Raw genomic sequence first — 24,390 nt, 5'->3', positions numbered from 1 at the left:
TCTCCTCAGCATGATAGCCTTACCTTGGTGCCCCTGAGTAATCAGCTGACTCCAGTTGTAGTTGGCACATTCTAGTAGTGTTGGCTGGCAAGTGACTACAGTTGTGTGTTCTCTGTCTCGACGCCAGCATGATTCTGCTTCTAAAATGCAGTTTCTTCCAACAATAGCTCTTGAAATTGCCTTCCCAGCTTTCCCTAGTTGAAAAGTTATTCCCCTCTATTTCTGTTCCTCTAATATCCAGTTTGCTATTGCACTATTTTCAGAAGGAATCTTCCATCTTAGACTCCATAAATAAATGAAAACCAAGTCACACAGTTGGAAATCAAGTTTTGTTTTTATACGAACATAAGTAGACCATCTAGAAATATTTCAGTTTATTTAAATTGTTAAGTAGAATATGAAACCGAATTTGTAGCTAGTACCAGAGAATGGACTTAACTGTTTGGTGTTTAATGAGAACAGCTTCTACACAGGATCCCAAGAGACTTACAGAAAAGGGGGCAAAGCCCTATTATTAAGCAAATAAAACTCAGGTTTCAAACAGGTTATACAAAAATTGATTTATACTCCATTTCCCTTTTTTTTTTGATATTTAGAAAGTGCAGATTTAACAAAAGGTAGCCATATCCTTTCTATGTACAATGCCGATTATAATTTATTGCAAACAACAAAACTGTCAGTCTGTTACCCAAAAATCCCAGTGTTTAGCTCTCAAACCTTAAGTCACTGAACTGAGTAAGGATTAAAGAGGGTTAAAAGTAAAAAAGCTACTGCCACATTCCAGATAAAGAAAAACAACAAACACATTAAAAATTAATCTAACAATAGATTTAACCTAAAACTTTTGAGAAGTTTAACATCATTTCATTATTATTTTTAGTGGAAAATTAGGGATTATTTGGCAATGCTGCTTTTACTAGTAGTAAACAATGATAAAGTCAAGTGAGGGAAAAACCTAACAACCACCACCAGTGAGGCAGATGAAATCACTTTTAGGGCACAATCTGAAAATTCATGGATGTTCACAGCAGATATGTCCCTATGTTGTTTACATTAGCCAAGAGGTCATTAAAATGCTATCCACGACACAGAAAGACTTTTCAATGGAAGCTGCTGTCCTAAACTCAGCCTCTGCTAGAAATGAATCATGCTATTCACAATTATTTCAACAAAGGTATCATCTTAGGATGCTAGCAGCATAGCAAACTTAACTTACCCTACCCTAATGATAAGCAGTAAAGCAAAACTAGAAAAATGAAGGGGAAAAAATGGCAGGGCAAGAGAGAGCCTAGAGTTTCTTATCTTTACATGAAAAGCCTTTGTTGTTCTTTTTTTCAAATCCAGGGTAATACAAGTTTCCCAAAGGGATGTGAAGACAGGACTTAAACCAGTAACAGCCTAAAGTACTTCTAAATCTTAAGGTAAAGATAACTTAACACTGAAAAAGTGTTCTTAATAGGCCAAATCTCAATATATTTGGCAAACATGTTAATAAATTTCACTCCTCCTTCCCACCTTTTTAAAACAATTTTGGGCTACCGAACTGCTAGAGGAGTTGCCAAAATGGAGACTATTCAAATTTAGGTTAAAATATTTATTCTAAGAAAGTGAATAGGCTATACACTTAGTTAGAAAGACAAACCACAACACCCTCCAAACACTAGTGCATGCAATTAACTCTTCCATTTCATAAATTCAATGGAGAGAGACAGGAAGGGAACAAAGCGGGAAAGAGAAGAGCAACGTGAAGTCAACAGCAAATGAAGGAACTCGGGACAGAAGCTTTAGGGGAGTGAGAAAATGAGGTGAGGACATGGTTAACTGACATTGGATAGTAGGCAGTTAGGATTTATCTTTCAGTTTACTTAGCAAGTTAAATCAGTGCTTTATGTTAAACTCCACAAACCCACTAGTTTACCCCTTTCATTTTTAAATAACTCATACCACAGGGTGGTGGGGAAGAAGCAAATAAAGCAGCATGCAGGAAGAGACACGAGGAAAAAGTGGCCAAGGAAAAGAACTGGTGGCAGGAATAGTTTTAAATATCAAGGCCACTTAAAATGAGACTCAGCAAACCAAAGCGATCATTTCTGTATTATCCTTTGTCCTCAATTAACTACTTTGAAAATTACAGCCAAGCAAACCACAAACATTTTAATGCTTTATGTTTCGATGATATGTCTCCTGCACATGCTTCCACCAAAACAAAAAAAAAAAAGGAAAAACTAAAGAAGTTCCTTTCCACATAAGGCACAGGACAAAATTAACCCCATTTACATATTCAAGGCGAAAATGAATGTTTTCCTGGCTTTTTTCTTTTGCTATCACATGTCTATAGATTATAGGGACTCAAGCACATTTGTCCATGACAGAAAATTCCACTGTTGTACAAAATAAAATTGTTAATTCTAACTTTTATTCTTATACAATTTGCAGAATAGAGTTGAAATGATTGCTATAGGTTTTAATGTTGATAAGAATTGGACTATAATACAACTGAAATGCAGTGGTGAGCTGAGCAAGTACATTTAAAAATGAACTCACAGACATGATTCTTCTATACATTTTTTGTTTGAGGAAAATTATAAAGTCAGCAAGCAGTCACAGATGAAACAACAAATAAAACAGGTGGACTAGAGAGTTAAGATGAGGAACAAAAATATCTGTTTAAGAGTTAAAAATGGGACAGAGTGGTTTATTTTGCAGCAAGAAGAGAAAACAGGGTGGTGGATGGCAACTGATGGAACAGCAGAGCGCTCAGCAGCATTTGCTCTTCCAGCCTGTCACACCTCCTCCACTGCTGATATCTACGTTTTCACTGTTGGGCTCTTTTACAGGGGTCTGCAACAAACACACAAGGAGAGCAACCCGTGAAAAACACTGCCATGGATACACCAAGATCCAACAGAAGTATTCCCATAAATGTTAATTTATGTAACAAAATGCAATTACAGTCACATGAGATACGTTTTCTTCTCCACACAAAGTAAAGAAATGGAAGCTTTGTTTTTGACCTTCATTTTGTTCTCTTCCAATTGTGAAATGTCCACAGGCCTCCTGGCTTCCTTTTGTAGAACTTCTGAAATCTCCTCCGCCCTACCCCTTGTGATGAGTGGTATGTTATCTCTTAGATCTGAGCCCTGAGTACTTAGTACTTAAAAAAAAAACATGCATATGCATTCATGCATATAATGAGACTAATGCTGTATCATGTCTAACTTCAGAGAGGTGAAATAACCCTTTTCTGTTTCGTTTTACTTGCCTTTTGAGACTGGAGCTTGTATTACCATAGCGTTGTTTTAAAAAGGCAATTTTATGATGATACACTAACATTAAATGAAGGAAATACAGTGGGGCAGAATGCAAAGTTGAATAATTCATGTTAAAGGCCGATATAGGAAAAGATCAAAATAAGAGATGCCAAAATTTTAACAGTAGCAACCCTTAGGCGGTGGGTTTATTTGGGGTGGGGGCAGATATTCATATTTCAAGTATAAAAACAGAAAGGTTACCAGAAGCAATTAAATTTTCTCCTTTTCTCCTATATAATGTTTGCTTCTCCTTCAGGACTGTATCAGATTTTCTCTGTTTTATGTACATTTAAATATACCGGAAGACTAATAGAGAATTCAGGACTCATATCAAATCTGTGTATTTTACCTAGTCATTTGAGAGAAAATATAAATATCTGATTTCCCAATTTTGCTACAAGTTATTTGTATTGCCAACTTATGCAATTCACAAATTAAACCCAGAAACTAACCGTGAGGTAAAATGAATTCCCTGAGATCAATTTTCAGCATTTTCTTTTTAAAAAACTCACAGGTTGAAATGATTGGGTAAATGAAACTTGGTTATCAGTTCAGTTCAGTTACTCAGTCGTGTCTGACTCTTTGCAACCCCATGGACTGCAGCACGCCAGGCTTCCCTGTTCATCACCAAGTCCCAGAGCTTGCTCAAACTCATGTCCATCAAGTCAGTGATGCCATCCAAACATCCCATCCTCTGTTGTCCCCTTCTCCTCCTGCTTTCAATTTGGGTATAGACTTACTCTATTCAGTATATAGTATATACATCCCTTTCACTGGCACATCTGAGAAATGACTATATAAAGGAATAGAGATTCTGTAGCAATTAAGTACAGAATAGATTCACCTCTTGAATTTTAAAAAATTATTTATGAGAAGGCAAAGGTTATATAAGAGAAATTAATCAAAAAGAGCCACTAGACCATGGACCAAACAAAAAGCTGGAAAAAGGAGTATGAAATTGGGAATTAGAGTCTGAGATTTCTATACTGCTCTCTGCTCTCTGGAGGATTAGATACTGGTGACCCATCCAAATGTATGCAAATCCAATTTTTTTATGTAAATCTAGTACTTTAGAAAACAGGAAAATGTTCAACTGTTGACACCCGACCCCTCAGCAGTAAAAAAACAGAAAAGAAATTTACCTTTCGAAGGATATCTTCAGCTAATGTGAGAAATGCCTTTTCGATGTTTATATTTGCTTTTGCACTAGTCTCAAAAAATCTAATACCATGCTCTCTTGCAATCTAAAAAAGAAGCAAAATATCACAAAATTATCAGTGTAGGTTATCAACTGATGACTTCAGCTTCCTAAAGGAAACAGTAATATTAGTCTAAAGGTAGCAGTCTCACCTAGGTTATCTAAAATGAACAGATTATTTTAATGGGTTCAAGCTCCTTAAAAAACAAATAAAAAATCCACTCAAATGATAAGCTATCATTTTCAACAGCGTTTTTTTAAAGGATATGAATAGCATTCCATTACCTCTACTGTAAAAACAAATGCAACATCATCATCACAAAGCTGTCTCACTCAGAGCTTTTTACCTGTTCTCCTTTTCCTTTAGGTACAACTCTTTTATCGTCCATATCACACTTGTTTCCTAGTAACATCCTTTCCACATCTTCATTGGCATGCTAAAATGAAATAAAAGTTTAGTTCACACACTATCATGAAACTGTGGCTTAACAAAAGTGACTTTCTCACTTTATGGTGTCATTTCTATACTCTGAAAGTTTTAAAGCAGTGATCTCGTCGCTCAGTCATGTGACTCTTTGCGACCCCATGGACTGTAGCTTGCAGGGCTTCTCTGTCCATGGAATTCTCCAGGCAAGAATACTGGAATAGGCAGCCATTCCCTTCTCCAGGAGATATTCCTGACCCAGGGACTGAACCCAGGTCTCCCATATTTCAGGTAGATTCTTTACCATCTGAACTACCGGAAAAGCCCAGTGATCTCAAAACCACATGCTAAAAGACAACACAAACTCTTAAATTACCTAGAAAGATACATATAATTTCTAAGACATATTCTTGGTCAAATTATTATTTTCCCCTATAGGAGGCTGTCTACTTTCTGAAAACATTCTCAACAACAGAGGACATGTATAAGCATGCAAAAGAGGACATATGGAACTTCCTCTACATAATGTAAATCCAAGCTGGATCATGACTTAGATAATGTGTACATGGCCCTACAAGAAGCCTTAATTAAAAATTCTACAGAGCTCTTAAAGTTTCAAAAAGTCACAATGCTAGGGGAGTCCATGCACAGAAATCAGACAAAAACAAATGCTGCTCCATTGAAATCCTAATGACACCTTTTGCACAAATAAAAAAATCCATCTTAAAAATTCAAGTGGAATTTCAAGGGATCCTGAAAGCCAAAACAATCCTGGAAAGTAGCATAAAGTTGCAAGATTCATACTTATTTCCTTATTTCAAACCTTACTACAAAGCTGCAGTAATCACAACAGTATGCTCCTGATGTAACAGACATGGGCAAAGGAACACAACACAGAGGCCGGAACTGAGCTCTTGTGCACACCATCAAGTGATTTTTGACAAGAGTGCCAAGATCGTTCAATAGGGGAAAAGACAGTCTTCTCAAGAAATAGTGTTAGAAATACCACATATCAACATGTAAAAGAAGGAAGTTGGATCTTTAATTTATACCCAAAAATGAACTAAAAAATGGATCCAAGATCTAAAACTATTGAACTCTTAGAAGAAAATATAGGAGAGAAGTTTTATGACCTTGGATTTGGCAGTGATTTCTCAGATATGACATCAAAAGCATAGGCAACAAAGGAGAAAAAAATAACTGCACTTCATCAAAATTAAAAACTGTTTGTGTCCAGAGCACACAATTGTGTGGCTACAGGGATATTCAGGGAAAGGTACATTAGGCCAGAGATGGATGATGTGAGGTATTTTTCACATCCCATGGGTTGCCTTGTCATTTGGCTGATAGTGACACTGAGACTGGGTAGTTAAGTGTCAAAATGGATTAAACTGTAGGATATCTACCTGATGTCACAGAATTGGAAAATCAGTTGTTGTTGAACAACAATGCGTAATCTCTCTATATAAATCACTCTTCCTACACATACTTCGTGGGTCAACTATGAAATAAAGGCTTTTGTTGTTGTTGAGCAGTCACCCAGTTGTATCTGACTCTGCAACCCATGGACGGCAGCATCCCAGGCCTCCCTGTCCCTCACCGTCTTCCAGAGTTTGCCCAAGTTCATGCTCATTGCATTAGTGATGCCATCCAGCCATCTCATCCTCTGATGCCCTCTTCTCCTTCTGCCCTCGATCTTTCCCAGCATCAAGGACTTTTCCAATGAGTTGTCTGTTCACATCAGATGACCAAAATACTGGAGCTTCAGCTTCAGCATCAGTCCTTCCAGTGAATATTCAGGGTTGATCTCCCTTAAGACTGAATGGTTTGATCTCCTTGCGCTCCAAGGGACTTTCAGGAGTCTTCTCCAGCACTACAGTTTGAAGGCATCAATTCTTTGGCATTCTGCCTTCTTTAAGGTCCAGCTCTCACAACCGTAGTGACCACTGGGAAGACCATAGCCTTGACTATATGGACCTTTGTCGGCAGAGTAATGTCTCTGGTTTTCAACACACTGTCTAGGTTACTCACTGCTTTTTTGGCAAGAAGCAACTGTCTTCTGATTTCATGGCTGCAGTCACCGTCGACAAAAGAAACTTAAAAATGAAGGCTTCTTTTTGGTTTCAAAATCTATGACATTAATGGATTACTAAATACCAACAGACTTCTTATAGCAATGGAAAAGGTGAATGAAATTGGGAAACTGAAATCAGGAAAGGAGTACGTCAAGGCTGTATATTGTCACCCTGCTTATTTAACTTATATGCAGAGTACATCATGAGAAATGCTGGGCTGGATGAAGCACAAGCTAGAATCAAGATTGCTAGGAGAAGTATCAATAACCTCAGATATGCAGATGACACCACCCTTATGGCCTAAAGCGTAGAAGAACTAAAGAGCCTCTTGATGAACGTGAAAGAGGAGAGTGAAAAAGATGGCTTCAAACTCAATATTCAGAAAACTAAGATCATGACATCCGGTCCCATCACTTCATGGCAAATAGATGGGGAAACAGTGGAAACAGTGGCTGACTTTATTTTTGGGGGCTCCAAAATCACTGCAGATGGTGACAGCAGCCATGAAATTAAAAGACACTTGCTTCTTGGAAGAAAAGTTATAACCAACCTAGAGAGCATATTAAAAAGCAGAGACGTTACTTTGCTGACAAAGGTCCGTCTATTCAAGACTATGGTTTTTCCAGTAGTCATGTATGGATGTGAGAAAGCTGAGCGCTGTAAAGAAAGCTGAGCACTGAAGAATGTATGCTTTTGAACTGTGGTGTTGTCCCTTGGCCTGCAAGGAGATCCAGTCAGTCTATCCTAAAAGAAATCAGTCCTGAATATTCACTGGAAGGACTGATGCTGAAGCTGAAACTCCACTATTTTGGCCACCTGATGCGAAGAGCTGACTCATTGGAAAAGACTGTGATGGTGGGAAAGATTGAAGGTGGGAGAAGGGGATGACAAAAGATGAGATGGTTAGATGGCATCACCGACTCTATGGACATGAGTCTGAGTAAGCTCCGGGAATTGGTGATGGACAGGGAAGCCTGGCGTGCTGTAGTCCACGGGGTTGCAAAGAGCAGGACATGACTGAGCGACAAACTGAACCACTGAAGTATTATCACCTTGGGTCTAATACTGGATTAAAGACTTTGTTTTTATGTTTCCAGCCAAAACTTGCTTTACAGAGTTAGTCTTTTTTTTTTTCCTTTTGCCATGATGGGATCTTAGCTCCCCAACCAGGGATGGAACCTGAGCCCCCTGCAGTGGAATTGAGAAGTCCTAACCACTGGACTGCCAGGGATTTCCCAAGAGTCAGTCTTGATAAAATTCAAAGCATAGAAGACAGCAACAAGACATGAAAATAATTTCGACAAAAAAGCTACCCATGCTGTAGCACAGAAAACAAACATGCTTGAACACTTTGTAAAAACTGACATCTTCCCTGGAGATGGAAATGGCAACCCACTCCAGTATTCTTGCCTGTAAAATCTCATGGACAGAGGAGCCTGGAGGGTTACTGTCTATGGATTGCAAGTCAGACACAACTTAGCGACTAAACTGCCACGACTGTTGTTACTAGGGAAGAGATTTGTGTCATATATGGAATAGTCTCGTAACAATCTCCTACGACGATAACTCATGGTTAAAAATTTTATTACCTCTCCATATGTGTGTGTGTGTAGACACACAATATATCATTTATATTATAAAAATAAATGTAGATTAACATAAAAAAAACTGACATCTTCACATGAAAGGATACAGCTTGGTTAGGTTTTTATCTTATTAGTAATCTGTATCTTTCAAAATGTCTAAAAGGGATATGGTACTTCCATAACTTAAAAATACTGACTAACTTATTTTTGGCTGTACCGCACATTTGTGGGATCTTCGTTCCCTGACAAGGGATTAAACCTGGACAATGACAGTGAAAGTGCCAAGTCCTAACCCCTGGACCACCAGGCAATTTCCAAAAACATGTTTTAAAAATTACTACTGAAAATGTAATTCATTCATTCAAAAAAAAAATCTCCAAGAAAGAATTCACTTAGAAAAATCTGTGAAATCACTGGTAGCTTCCATCTGGGGCCATCTTATAAGATGGCTGTGTAGAGTTTTAGGGTAATTTGTCAACCGCCCTTGATGGGGTTCAAAACAGATCTGCCCAAAATCTTAAGGGTAGGCAAAAAATAACATTACCATGTAACAAGTAAAAATACTCAACAATAATGATAGCAAACACTGTATCCTAAAGATCAACAGGAATATTTATTCTTCTTAACCAAGGACACAAATGTGTGTTTATGTAGAGCTTATACAATTTCTAGGTCTTACCTCATCTATGTTTCTAAGCCACTTGCTGATGTTTTCAAAGCTTTTACCATTGGTGATGTCATATACTAGCATGATACCCATTGCTCCTCTGTAGTAGGAGGTTGTGATGGTGTGAAATCTCTCCTGGCCTGCTGTATCCCTGAAATAAACAGCCAATAATTTGTACTGAGCATTTTGATATTACTATGTTCTAGCTGAAGGGCAAAACAAAAATAGAGATTAAAATCCACCATGTGACACAAAACACAAGGGAACCACCACTTTTAACTCTTAAATAGTAAACAAGGTTATTCATAAACATATATACGTATAAATACTGACTACTCTAAGGAAATTAAAAACCTACCAATACTCGATGAAAATCTGAAAGGGAAAACAACATAAAGTGACACACAAAATTCTTAAAGTTACTTAAAAATGAATACCAGCCAAGTGTAAAATCGGTAGGAATTCCATTTATTTAGTGATCTAGTGCTATAATGTAATACAAGAGCATGTAGGATTTTTAGAACATTAAAGGACTACACCATATCAGAGCCATATTTATCTTTTAGAATCATTTACAAAAGTTGTATAGATAACCTCATTTATAAATAACAAGACAAAAATATGTAAATAGTAGTATTTTTCAATGCCTTCAAACCAAAGATTTAAGAAATTCTGTTCCTGTAATTTCCCCCTCATTTGCATCACCAATTTCTTCTTTTTATGGATTATAATTAACATATATACATGTTAAGGTCTCCCCTTATCCTTTCTTAAAAAAGCAAACTTCAAACAAACAAAAAAACCTCACTTCCAATTCCACACCGCTCCAACTAACACTGCATTTCTGCTTCCTTTCCTGGCTAACTTTTTTTTTAAAGTTTTGTTTTAATATAACTATAGCCTCACAGGATATTTCAGAAAACAGTACAAAGAGGTCCTGATAGTACAAACTGACACGGCACAGTCTATAGACCTTAGACTTTTCTTTTTTATATGCACTTGTGTATGCACATACATGTCTTGTTCTCTGCAATTTCAGCACATATAGATTTATGTAGTTTTCTGTAATTTTGCCATTTCTAGAATGCCATATAAAACAATCTTCTTGGTTTGTTTTTTTTTAATCGGAAGAAAATTACAGTGTTGTGTTGGTTTGAATGCAACTTTTTCAAATGGTTATTTACTTTTTCCAGCATAATGCCCTTGAGATTTATCCAAGTTGTTGCATGTAATACTAGTCTGTTTCATTTTATTACTGGGTAGTATTCCATTGTACAGAAGTATCACAATTTGTTTAATCACTTGCCCACGGAAGGACATTCGGGTGGTTCTAGTTTTGGGCTATTACAAATAAAGTTGATACGAATATTCATTTGTAAGTTCATAAGTTTTCATTTCTCTGGGATGAACATCCAGGAATATTACTACTAAGTCAGACGATAAGGATAGGTTTAACTTTGTAAGAAACTGCCAAGCTTTTCTAAAGTGGCTGTGCTACTTCACATTCCCACTAGCAATGTAGGAGACCTAGTTTCTTTGCATCTTCTTCAGCATTTGGTGATCTCACTATATTTTATTTCAGTTGTTCTAATAGGGCATGCAGTGATATCATCAATTTAATTTGTATTTCTCTATCCAACCAGTCCATCCTAAAGGAAATAAGTCCTGAATATTCATTGGAAGGGCTGATGCTGAAGTTGAAACTCCAATACTCTGGCCACCTGATGCAAAAAACTGACTCATTGGAAAAGACCCTGAGGCTAGGAAGAAGGGGATGACAGAGGATGAGATGGTTGGATGGCATCACTGACTCGATGGACATAAGATTGAGCAAGCTCTGGGAGTTGGTGATGGAGAGGGAAGCCTGGTGTGCTGCAGTCCATGGGGTTGCGAAGAGTTGGACACGACTGAGCAACTGGACTGAACTGATGACTAATCGATGTTATACATTTTTTCATGTAACTAACTGTTATCCATACATCCTCTCCAGTAAAATGTCTGTTTGTGTCTTTTGTGTGTCTTCTAATTGGATGGTTTGCCTATTTCTTTCTTCTTTTTAAACTACTGAGTGTTGAGAGTTCTTTTTACATAAAAGTTCTTTGTCAGATATTTGATTTAGAATTATTTTCTCCAGGTCTATAACGAGTTTCTTCATTCTTTTGACAGGGTCTTTGGTAGACCAAAAATTTTAAATTTTGTTGAAGTCCAATTTATTAATTTTTAAATCTTTATGGATTGTGGTTTATAGTGTTGTATCTACCCTTCACCTAATCTTAGTTCCCAAAGATTTTCTCCTATGTTTTCTTCTCAAAGTCTCATAGTTTTGCATTTGAACAGATGATATAGTTTTGATTAATTAATCTCGCTTAAATGAAACATGCAGAATAGGAGTCTACAGAGATTAGTGGTTGCCCCAACTGAAGATGGTTTGGATAGGATGGGAAGAAGCTGCTAAAACGTGTGGGTTTCTTTCTAGAAGTATAAAAACATTCTAAAATTGTGATGATGGTGAATATACCTTGGAAAATTACTAAAAAACTAACTTTACATTTTAAATGGGTGAACTGTAAGGTATGTGAATTATGCTTCAAAGTCACAACAAAACAAGTGGAAAACATGACAGTTTAAAATATAAATTGAACATACAAATGACAATTCATTATAACCACAACCAATTCCAAAACCCTTGCCCTGAAGTTTACAGTGTTAACAGAATTTACACTTTTCACCAGACCCTCAAATTTTGAGGCACTCTTTTTCCTGATAGCTTGAGCCACATTTTTTCATGTCCCCAAATTCACAAGCTTGGTCTCAACTGACAGCTTCCGTATTGGCTATGCTCACAAGGGCACACATAACCCGGTTGACACCTCATCTTTGCATTTTAACCATCACCTTATCAGAAGTCTTCTCTGTCCTCCAATTTAAATAGTCTTCCAGTATCTCTCCATTCTATCTCCTTACTTTACTTCACTTCTCTGCAAAGCACTTATTATAGATTTATTTACTGCCTCCCATGACCTCTAAAAGGTAGGTCCCATCAGAGATTTGTCTTGTTCACTGTAGAATACACAGTATTTATCAAAAAAAACTGCCCCAAAAATGTAATTTAATCAAAACAGATAAATTATATATCATTTAAGAAAACCATCGAATAAACATGCAATCAGTTCTTCTATGTTATATCCTAGAATTAGGTTAGACCACTAAGAGACTACACACATAAGAATTTGTATTTATGTATTTATATACATTCTTATGCCACAATTTTTTACTTCCATTACCTCAATATTATGTCAAAACTACTGAGCTAAATCTAAACCAGTGGCACCTAGACAGGAAATTTTATGTTATAATCCTTAGTTATGAAATACTAATATAAAAGATACTGAAATATTAATGGCCCCTCCAAAAAAATACTCATTATTCAGGTTCAGAGTTTTTGTTTTGATTAATTGCATACTACTCCATCTGTTCTCTGATTTTTGTCTCTTCCATTTTCCAAAACTTCCATCCTATCTTCCTTCTTTTGATTATGCTCTCCTTGCCAAGTCTTTTAAAATTATCCTTTTCCTGGATCCTAATACCAGCCCTAACAACTGTTAGGGCAATCAACAACTTATTTCAAACTAGACAGACCCTGTCTCACTACCTCTATGCTAATTGTGACCCTTTGCCCAGAGGAACAAATAGTCACAGCTGCTAATTCACAGTCAAATTATTTTTAGGTTTACATACACACATATACTCAGGTCTAAAGACTAGTTGACTCCAATCACCAAAAGCAGGGTTTTCTTATCTGAAGAGCAATTATACATTGTGCATGTTCACATTATCTTTTTATGTCCCATATTACAGGGTTTTTTAAGCCTGTTTTCAAAAACCACTCAGTTTTCCTCTATTAAAATTTTTTTCTTCTCTGCCTACGTAGTATAAACAGGTTTTTGAACTTATTAATCAATGGCAATATAATTTCCTTTACATAAAGTAAGAGGTGTACAACTAAGAGACTATTATAAAACCCTATTTTTTCCCATTGACACATAATGAAAGGAGTGATACATTCCTAGAACGAAAATAGCATATTTCCTTAATAGTTTAGACCCACACATAGGGTCAAGGAAGCTGTGTCCTCTGGATGCTATTATGACAGTTATTTTTGGTATGGGCACTAACAGCGCTAGAAAAGCCCAGAGACAACACTAACCTGTTCGGAAAAGCAGAGACTTCAAATTTCATGACTTTATATTTTTGGTAACATAATGAAGCTATTCTTTACTTTAAAAATTAAGATGCTAAATTTCTCACATTGAGGTTTTTTTTAAAAAAAATTTTTACCTACTTAAGACTGTGCTGGGTCTTTATTGCTGTGCATCAGCTTTCTCTAGTTGTGGCAAGCGGGGACTACTCTAATTGTGCTGCACACGCTTCTCATTGCAGTGGTTTCTCTTGTTGGGGTTCCCAGGCTCTAGACCATAGGCTCGAGAGTTGTGGTGAATGGGCTTAGTTGCCCGAGGCATGTGAGATCATCCCAGACCATGGATTCTTTACCACTGGTACACCAGGAAAGTCCACACTGAGTTTTATTTTAACAAGACTTGGATTTCCTCACTGATACGCAACTTCTCTACACCCAAAATACCATGAGTTGAAATTATGCTCATCTTTATCTTCCAAAAAAGGTCAAAAGTCAAACAAAGCCTGATAACTGCCCTTGCAGAGATTACATTCCAGTGGGGGAAAGCAATAAGTAATATATATGATTCCAAATTGTGACAAATGCTAACAAGGTAAACAGGGTGGAACGATCAAGAATGACGCAAAGGGGAGGGAGGAAGAAATCTAGATAGTATAATCAGGGCAGTCCTCTCTCTAGAGGTGATGCTGAAGGTTGAGTGAAAAGTGAAGTATGAACAGAAATCAATCAGTCATTCAGTCAACAAATATGTATTCAGCATCTGTATCTGCTAGGCACTGTTCTAAGGACTGGTTATATAGCCACAAATCAGACAGATGGGATCCCTACCTTTAAAAAGCTGATATTCTAGTGGGGGGAAATAAGAATGAACACAGTTTTTAAATGTGGTAAATTTAGATACTAAAAATGCTATGACAAAGATAAACTAAGTTAAGTGTGATCATGCCTAAAGCAGCGGCCACCAACCTTTTTTGGAACCAGGGACAGGTTTCATGGAAGACAATTTTTCCATGGACTGGGGGTGATGTGGAGTGGGATTGGTTTGGGGATGATTCTCATAAGGAGCAGGGAACCTAGATCCCTTGCACGTGCATTTCACAGTAGGGTCTGTGCTCCTATGAGAACCTAATGCCATCACTGATCTAACAGGAGGCAGAGCTCAGGATGCATACGATGGGGAGCCGCTGTAAATACAGATGAAGTTTCCCTTGCTCAACCACCCACTGATCCCTTCTTGCTGTGCAGCCCAGTTCCTAACAGGCCACAGACCAATGTCAGGGGGATTGGGGACCCCTAGCCTAAAGGACGGACAAGGCAATGGCACCCCACTCCAGTACTCTTGCCTGGAAAATCCCATGGATGGAGAAGCCTGGTGGGCTGCAGTCCATGGGGTCGCTAAGAGTCGGACACGACTGAGCGACGTCACTTTCACTTTTCACTTTCATGCATTGGAGAAGGAAATGGCAGCCCACTCCAGTGTTCTTGCCTGGAGAATCCCAGGGACGGGGGAGCCTGGTGGGCTGCCGTCTATGGGGTCGCACAGAGTCGGACGTGACTGAAGTGACTTAGCAGCAGCAGCAGCCACCTAAAAGACTGGGGTGGCTTTAGCTAGTTATCAAGCAGGGCCTCTCTCAGAGGGTAACAATGAACTGAGATTGAATGAGAGACAGCAGCATCACAAATATCTGATGAAAAGCATTCCAAGCAGAAGGAACAGGTGAATTACAAGGGCCTGAAGATGGGAACACATTTCCTGCAGACGGGAAAAAATGGCCACAGTGGCTGGAGCAGAACTGGTAAGAGATGGAAAGTCAGAAAGGGCTGTAGCCAGAACCTGGAATTTTAAAATTTATTTGTTGAAATGAGAAGCCTCTGGAATGGAGTGGTACTTCAGAATGCTTAGTCTAGCTACAGTTGGGTGGGTTAAACGGGGATCTACAAGATATGTACAAAGGCCAGAAAAGCACTTGCTGTGTTCATGGAACTGAAAGGAGATCACCTGAGGGTAGAGACTATACACACAAGGAGCAAAAAATGAGGTTGGAACAATGGGCAGGGGCCTCCTCTATAAACTGTGGAAAGGAACTTGGATTTGGAACTTTGGTTTTCATTTGAAATACAATGGAAAGTCAAAATGGCTATAAATAGAGGAAGGAATGACAATCATGATCATATTTGTATTTCAAAAAGGTTACCAAGGCTATTACTTGGGAAAAGTACTGGAAGAAGGCCAAAGGAGAAGGACGGACTTGTTCGAATATTAAAAGCCTACTGCAATGGTCCAAAGAGGTAATAGAGGACCAGGGATAGCAATGGAGACAGCAAACTATATTTGGATTCCAGACATATTTTAGAGATAGGATAAGTAAGACTTGCTAACTTGAAAGCTGGGGCTAAGGGAATGGGAAAACTCAAAGATGACTTCCATGTATCTGACACTTCATGTAGGTAAATGGTTAATTCCTCTACAATGTGATACTACTGGTTTCTGGTAACTGTGTTGATGCTAAAACGTGTTGCTGGTACAAGATATAGATGTTGACAGTGGCAAGCATTTCTGACACCTCCCTTCCCTCAACAATTAACAAAAAGGAAAAGAAAAGAGAGAAAAAAAAGGCAGATTTGAAGTAACTCACTGTAACTGTTTTCCTCACTACCCTGGAAAATGTAGTTAGTCAAAGATACTTCAGTAGAAACTTTCTAGAGATCCAGGATTTAAAAAGCCCCAGCTGCTTCTCTATCAGCCAAACAAGCTAATTTTAGGCCCACACACTTGTGCAGGACAGGTGAGACCCTTATGCAACAGTTAAACAGAAAGATTCCTGGAAAGAAAGCAAGAAGTGAAGATCACTCAAGTAAGAAAAATAAGACACAGCTTTAGCAGCACAGTCTAAAGACAGTTTCCAAAACAAATATTCAATCACAGAACAATTTTTCATGCTGAAACAAGAACCTGAATATATTCATTCAAACTAAAGAGATAAAAATCACTGTGCTTTTTTTGTAGCACAGCATTTTGAAGCCAAACATTTAAGTTGAGAATAGCCTTTTGAATTTTTAGAACCGTTATAAATTATGAGTAATGGGGTTTTTCACACTAAAAGCCTTCTTGAAACACTGTGCATATCCCAGATCTTTTAACCTAGAGCTACAAGACTTTTTTTTCTTCCCTGGAATATTAACAAGCACGTCAACTCAAGCAAAGAAACAAAATCAGCTGGCATAATGCTAACCTCTTATATTAAGCACAAATTTTAACCAGTCAACTCATTTCTGGTCTTTATAAGCAAATGGAAGTTCAAATTAAAAGCAGTCAGCTGTATACATGACAATCTAAACTACAGCAAACTTTCCTTCCAAAGTGTTTGGAATGAAACAGAGGTTCTATTAAAATTTTGTAAAAAATTAAACAACTCTTAAATTATAAATGTTATCACTTCTGTGCTATACTTGAGTCTTATAGAAACAGTAGTAATCTTTTCTATATTAATCTTGAAAGCTAGACTGGAAGACTATTTCAAAAAAGCATCTTCTGAGGAAGGCTCTTTTTAAGACCAAGTATTAGTTAATATGTTACACTTCTAATAACTAGAGACTAAAACGGTGAGGGGAGGGGAAAATGTTTCCAGTCAGGAGTCAAGAAACAGCAGGGAAAGTTTGTGCAGGACACGGTGTAGAGAAACAGCACATTTAGCAAGGCAAGGTCTGATACACGCATGAGGAAAAACACACACAGGTGTGTGCTTCTGCTACACACACACACACACACACACACACACCCGCATACTGAGTCACAATGTAATATGTATCTTTACTATTGTCACAAAGTTTGAAAATTATTAGCTTAAACACTAATTGTATCCCCTGTATAGAGGGGATACAGTTAAGAAGAGAGCCAATCAGTGTGGCAGAGCTTCAGAGAGGGCTTGAAAGACAAATGTTTTGTAGGGACATGGTCTGAATAAGACCCGAGGCTAAGAATAAAGGAGGATGGGAGGGGCTGGTTGAAATTCAGAATACTAAATAACTGACATCTTTTCCCTTGAGATCATTTTAATTATAATGAAATTGTATATAAGACATTTCATTTGTTGAATTATTTCCTAAAGAGAAGAAAAGAAAGAAAAAAAAAAAAAACAATGATCAAGTGGACTGGGCTTCAGAGAACTATTAAATTTAGGAAATGCTTTCTAACCTTTAAAAACATTTGTATTAAATTTGAAAGATATTATAAAGATTGGACTTCTAATTACATGGTCAGCTAATGAAGACTTCCTGATTAGACATATACCACTTCTAATTATGCCTAACTTTTGAAACTATCTTTTGGATTCTGAGACAATGTCCTCTCCTAATTCTCCTTCTAACTCTCCAACTATGACTTTGCAATTTGTTAGCTTGTTCCTCTACTCAAATATGTTACTACTTTTAGGGTTCTAAACTCATCATGGGAGATCCCCAAATAATACCTGATTTCTCGAATTATGCACTGGAGATTGCTCCAAGAGCTTTACATGGACCACCAATTCTCATAACCATTCCACGACAGATCTGATTACAGTAACTACTAAAGACAGTGAACAAGTGAAGTTGTTCAGTCACGTCTGACTCTTTGCGACCCCACGGACTATATAGCCCACCAGGCTCCTCCATCCATGGAATATTCTAGGCAAGAGTACTGGAACGGGTTGTCATTTCCTTCTCCAGGGGATTTTCCCGACCCAGGGATGGAACCTGGGTCTCCCACATTTAGGGCAGATGCTTTACCCTCTGAGTCACTAGGGAATCCCAACTACCAAAGATAACATGAGTTCAAATTTAACACAACTGTTGACTGGAAATGAAGAAAGAAGAATGACAGTTACTGGAAAGAGTGACAAAATCAATCGACAAACTACTATTTAGAAGAGGCAGTACTGCAATTAAGAATGTCACTCCCAACCCTACATTCAGAGGATGTAATGCCTCCCAGCTCTGCTATTAACATGCTGTAAGACCTTTGTTTAAACTATTTTGAAATAGTTTTTCATTAAAAAAAAAAAACCCACAAAACTATTTTCTGAAACTATTTCAAAATGCCTCCATCTCCTTATCTATAAAATAGGAGTAATTCAAGAGAAAAGGAAGCATTTGTAGCAGCTTTATGGTGAATAAAGTTGTTGTTGTGTATCTTAACAACAGAATACAACTTAGCAATAAAAAGCAATGAACTTACTGCTACACATAAAATCATTGATAGCTTTCAAAATAATTATGCTGAGTAAAGAAGCCAGACTCCTCCTTCTCAAAAAGACAAAGAAAAGTAACACATTATATGATTCCATTTATATATAGTAGTAGAAAACGGAAACTGGTTTATAGTGACAGAAAGCAGAGAGTGGTTGCCTGGGAGCCAGGGACAGGCAGGAGGGAGAGATTATTAAGAAGTTTGAGGAAACTCCTGAGGTGATGGATATGTTGGTTATCTTGATTGTGGTGATGGTTTCACAGATTTATACATATTTCAAAGCTTACCAAACTGTAATATGGGTGGTTTACTCTATACTAGTTATACTTCAACAAGGCTGTTGGGGGGGGTGGGAATAATATACATCTCACAGGTCATTGTGAACACCAAACATTCACTGAAAAATACAGGTATTATAATTTTAAAGTCTATGATACATACTTGAATGCAAATTTAAAGAATTTTTTTGTACTTCAATGGGTCAAACCCTATACAAACTAATGAAAATAATGCTAAAGCCTATAAAGATTTATACACACTAAAGAAAACAAATATTTTAGCTTAAGATCCTCTAAACCAAAAAAAAAGATTATATTAATTTTTATATGGTGTTTCTGAGCCAAGTACTGTGCTAAAGGCATTACATAGATTACTTCATGTAATCCTTGTAACAATCTTTTAAGATAAATGATATTATCTCCACTTTACATGTGAAGATGTAAGGGCCTCAAGGTGGTATGTAACTTACTCAAGTTCACACTATAAGTGGAAAAGGTAAAACACTCAAGTCAGCTCTCATGGACTCCAAAGCCCATGACAATTCTTTTTTTAAACATCACTGAGGTGGGAGGGGGGTTCAGAATGGGGAACACGTGTACATCCGTGGCAGATTCATGTTGATGTATGGCAAAACCAATACAATACTGTAAAGTGATTAGCCTCAAATTAAAATAAATAAATTTATATTAAAAACTAAAATAGAACAAATTTTTAAAAAATAAATAAATAAACATCACTGAAAGGTCACCTGACTATTGGCTTGGAAAGGGAAGACTCCAAGAATTAAACAGTTGACAAGGAAGGATTTCACTGTCTAAACTTCAGGAAACTTGGCATTCTACTACATAAAGTAAGTAAATTAGAATCACTTACCATATCTGTAGCTTGATCTTCTTTCCTTGTAATTCAACTGTTTTGATCTTAAAGTCTATTCCTACAACACAGGGAAAAAAAAAAGGTAAATTGTATCTATGGCTCTGAATGTGGCTATACTAAATTTAATTGGCATAAAAACACACTTTCAAAATGTTTGGTTCTGGAAGTTCACTATGTATGCAATTTTGAGCAAAGTGCCCAATTTAAAACATACGTAAGATCCAAGATAGAAAAGAAAGAATTACATAGCTTTTTTACAATTAGGAAATTGAAAGAAAATTTTAATATCTAATATGTTAATGCAAAAGAATAAAAAGATGTTTCCTTATTAGCAAAAAACCATCGCCTTCAATAACTTGCAGAAAAGAGTACTACCAGGGATAAACAGGGTCATTTCATAATGATTAACATGTCAATGAATTAGAAGGCATAAAAATATTATATGTTTATGCATCTAGTCCCTTGGACTGCAAGGAGATCCAACCAGTCCATTCTGAAGGAGATCAGCCCTGGGATTTCTTTGGAAGGAATGATGCTAAAGATGAAACTCCAGTACTTTGGCCACCTCATGCGAAGAGTTGACTCACTGGAAAAGACTCTGATGCTGGGAGGGATTGGGGGCAGGAGGAGAAGGGGACGACAGAGGATGAGATGGCTGGATGGCATCACTGACTCAATGGACGTGAGTCTGAGTGAACTCCAGGAGTTGGTGATGGACAGGGAGGCCTGGCATGCTGCGATTTATGGGGTCGCAAAGAGTCGGACACGACTAAGCGACTGAACTGAACTGATGCATCTAGTAACACAGAGTTTCCAAGTACATGATGCAAAAGTATTATAGATCCCCAAAGACCTGTCTCGCTCTTTTTACCAACTAAATCTTCAGCTCAGCCCTTTCAATTGTTTCCTACACCCAATCAAAAGGAAAAAAAGGCCATCTGTCTGACATTTATAAACCTCAGACTATGTCTACAGCCTGTATTTTTGTTTCTCTGGCAATTACTGGAAAAAAAAAAAATCCTAAAATGACCTGGTTGTCAAGACCAACTCTGAACAGGACTGAACAATCCAACTAACCCAGTGAAATATAACAAGCAAACAAAAGAGGAAACCTGGAGGAAACGGAGGCAATGCAGAGGAAAAGATATAGTTCCTTTTATCTTCTCAGAACAAGACGGAAGGGAAGGAAGTGGGGAGGAAGGAACAGAAATCCGAACTAGAATCCGAACTCCCGGAAATTAAAAAGGCAGAAATAATATATTCAACAGAAAGGCTGTAAGGGAAAAATGAGATCTCCCAGAAAATACAGTAAAACGACAAAGAATGGAATATATGGGAGACATGCATGACAAGGCAGAAGATCAAACCAGGAGGCTGACATCTAACTCAAGAAATTCAAGAAAGGACTTCCCTGGTGGCTCAATGGTAAGAATCCGCCTGCTGACGCAGGAGACACAGGTTCAATCCCTGATCCTGGAAGATCCCACATGCCTCGGAGCAACTAAGCCGGTGCAGTATGACTACTGAGTCTGTGCTCTAGAGCTCAAAGGCCACAACTACTGAAGCCCAAGCCCCCTACAGCCCATGCTCTGCAACAAGGGAAGCCAGCACATAGAGAAGCCTGTGCAACACAACTAGAGAGTAGCCCTCACTTACCACAACTAGAGAAAAGCCCGCACAGCAACAAAGACCCTATGCAATGACAGAGGCAAAGGAATCCGAGACTGAAAGACTCACCAAGCGCCCAGCATAATGAATAAAATAGTATCTATGCCAAGTCATACCATCGCGAAATTTCAGGGCTAAAGATAAATTTCAGGAATAATATATACAAAAGCTGAGAGAAACAAACTAGGCCATATTAAATAATCAAAACCAACAACTCTGAACAACTCAACAACACTAGAATCCAGAATACAAAAAGGTAAATAAAAAGTATCTTCAATCTATATCCAGCCAAAATCAAATAAGAGAGTAAAATAAAGGTATCTCCAAACATGAAAGATCTCAAAATATTTAGCTCCCATGTATTTTCTAAAACAGTTACAAGGAGAGGTTGCTTTACCAAGAATAGGAAGAAAAGAAATCCAGCAAAGAGAGTGATGGAGGGAATTCCCTGACAGTTCGATGGTTTCACTACCATCACCTAGGTTCAATCCCTGGTCTGGGAACTAAAGCTGCATAGCATGGCCAGAGGGAAAAAAAGACTGATGTAAAGGGCAGTTCAAACTGGCCAAGAGAAGCCACCAGTTCAGAAGAGAATGACGACAGAAAACAAGACAAATGCAGAGAAAGGGTCCAAGAGATATGCCTCCTAAGATGGAAGGGAATGAAATGGTATGACTGAAATTTAAATGAAAAGAAGAATTCAGAGGGTCTGGTAATTCTGTTGCAGAGTTTGGGATAAAGTATGAACAGTCCCTTGAAATCTAAGCAAATGTAACAATGAAGGGACTGCAAGCTACAGTGACAACAGAAAGCTGTCCAAGAAAGGAAATGCAAGTATAGTACACTGCCTGGCTTAGCAGTTCACATGTGTTAGAACTATCCGAGAAGATAAAGGGGGAGATGCCAACAATGTCTCATACTATTCGAGAATTTACTTCTCACATTTCATAACAAGAGAAAATTTCTCAAATTGGCTTTTTTTTTTTAAAGTGGAATGTGGGGTTGAATATCACAAGACCAGACCAAAAAATGTTTGGGAAAGGTTAACACACAAATGAGCATGGGGCAAGGATTTATTGCCGCTGCTGTTGTCACCGGTCTTGAACTACTATGTAACTTCTAAAACTCTGCAAGTATTTATTACATGAACAGAAATAAAAATTAGGTTAACAGAGGAGGAAGTATGTTTACAAATGTTCTCTCTACTGTGCAAGCACTCCAGCTTGATCACTGAATTTCTAGCACGGCCCCAAGCCACCCCTACTGTCTTATTCCCTCCAGTCTTCTAACAGTCACTCTCAAACACAACTTTTACAACTGTGCACTTTTCTAATACCTTTGTCACGCACTTTCCACACCCCCAAACATAGGTTGGAAAAACCTACACTTGAGGACAAAACAGAGAAGTTTTTGATACAATTTGATCAGAGCAGAACTGATAGCTCAGCTGCCAAGGGAAGCTAGGAAAACCTATCATCCTTTAAGATTTTGCCAGGAAGAATCATATTCTCCTGCAACACTATCTTCTTAAATTACCACAGAATCATAGGGTTTGATTCAACCAGAGATTTATCTCCAGGTTTTGCTTACGTAAAAACATACTAGAGGAAATCCTTGCTTTTTACAGATTCCTGGGATCCAGTTCAAACGGGTATTTCAATTTACCACAGTCTAGCTCATTTGTCAATTTTCAGTTGCTCAGGAAAGTGAGAAAGTATCAGCTAAAACATTTGCTTTAATGATGCTGTAGAAGCACCATCCAATGGTAAGAAAAATAACTGCAACTTCTAGTCACTATAAAGAGTAGTTCTCCAAAGCTTGGCTTCTGATGACACACCAATGGTAATGCAAGTAGAAATAACCTATATAATAAACTCCAGACAACAGAAGTTTAACAACTTATAGCTAAATAATCAGTATCTATGGTTTTTACAAGTGAAAATCAAGAGTTTTCACCACACCAGGAGAGGAAATAAGAATTGCACACCTGTAATCCTTTGAATGTAGCTTAATCTGATATATTTATAAGACCAAGTCCAGTCATAACCCACTCCAGTACTCTTGCCTGGAAAATCCCACGGACAGAGGAAGCCTGGTAGACTACAGTCCATGGGATCGCAAAGAGTCGGACACGACTGAGCGACTTCACTTCACTAGTCATAACAGCACAAATTTTGAAAAGGCTATTTTCCAATATGCACATTAGCTTCTTTATCAGGATGCAAATATGAAAATGCAGAATGCATAAAAGTTCCCTCTAAGATCCTTTCATTTAATAGTAATAGCTTAGTATACACTTTGAAAATTTACAACACACTAGGTACTTTTTAAAGCCCTTTGCATGAATATCTCATTAAACCATCAGAACAATTCTAGTCCATACTATTATTTCCAGTCTACCAATGGAGAATAAAATCAAAACCAATAGCAGCAGCAAAAGAAAAATCAATTAACACTAATGTTTACTACATAATTATTAAGTATTCTAAGCATTTCACATGTAATATTTCATTTAATATTAACAAAAATCCTGATAAAGTACTAAATCCTATTTTTTTTAAATTTCGTTTTGGCCATGTGACACAGCTTTCAGGATCTTAACTTCCCCAACCAGGGATCGCACCTGGCCCCTGGCAGTAAGGGTCCTAACCACTAGACTACCAAGGAATGTCCCTAATATGCCTATTTTACAGAGAAGAAAACTTAACAGTAATTTACTAAAGGTCACAGAATTAACAGATGGTAAAAACCAGGACTCAATTCCACGTCTGTTTAACTCTAGGCCATACACACTCTTAGCCATTTTTCTATCAAGGTAAAATTCACGTTAACATAAAATTTACCATTTTAAAGTGAATGATCCAATATATTCACAATATTG

The 24,390-nt window shown here is 37.6% G+C and overlaps 1 protein-coding gene across 1 annotated transcript in view; it reads right to left on the bottom strand.

Moving 5' to 3' along the window:
• Positions 1–366: 366 nt before the first annotated feature.
• RAB10 (RAB10, member RAS oncogene family) overlaps positions 367–24,390 on the bottom strand; it is a 62,838-nt gene continuing 38,814 nt past the window's right edge. Inside the window, exons 2-6 of the mRNA XM_068988724.1 lie at positions 19,839–19,899; positions 9,274–9,412; positions 4,857–4,946; positions 4,454–4,555; positions 367–2,841 (exon numbers count right to left, since the gene is read on the bottom strand). Coding sequence (XP_068844825.1) covers positions 2,758–2,841; positions 4,454–4,555; positions 4,857–4,946; positions 9,274–9,412; positions 19,839–19,899 — 476 coding nt within the window. The 3' untranslated portion in view covers positions 367–2,757. The remainder of the gene's footprint in view (positions 2,842–4,453; positions 4,556–4,856; positions 4,947–9,273; positions 9,413–19,838; positions 19,900–24,390) is intronic.

Source organism: Capricornis sumatraensis, chromosome 1 (assembly GCF_032405125.1).
Source record: "Capricornis sumatraensis isolate serow.1 chromosome 1, serow.2, whole genome shotgun sequence".
Taxonomy (NCBI): domain Eukaryota; kingdom Metazoa; phylum Chordata; class Mammalia; order Artiodactyla; family Bovidae; genus Capricornis; species Capricornis sumatraensis.
This window is presented reverse-complemented; position numbering and strand designations above follow the sequence as displayed.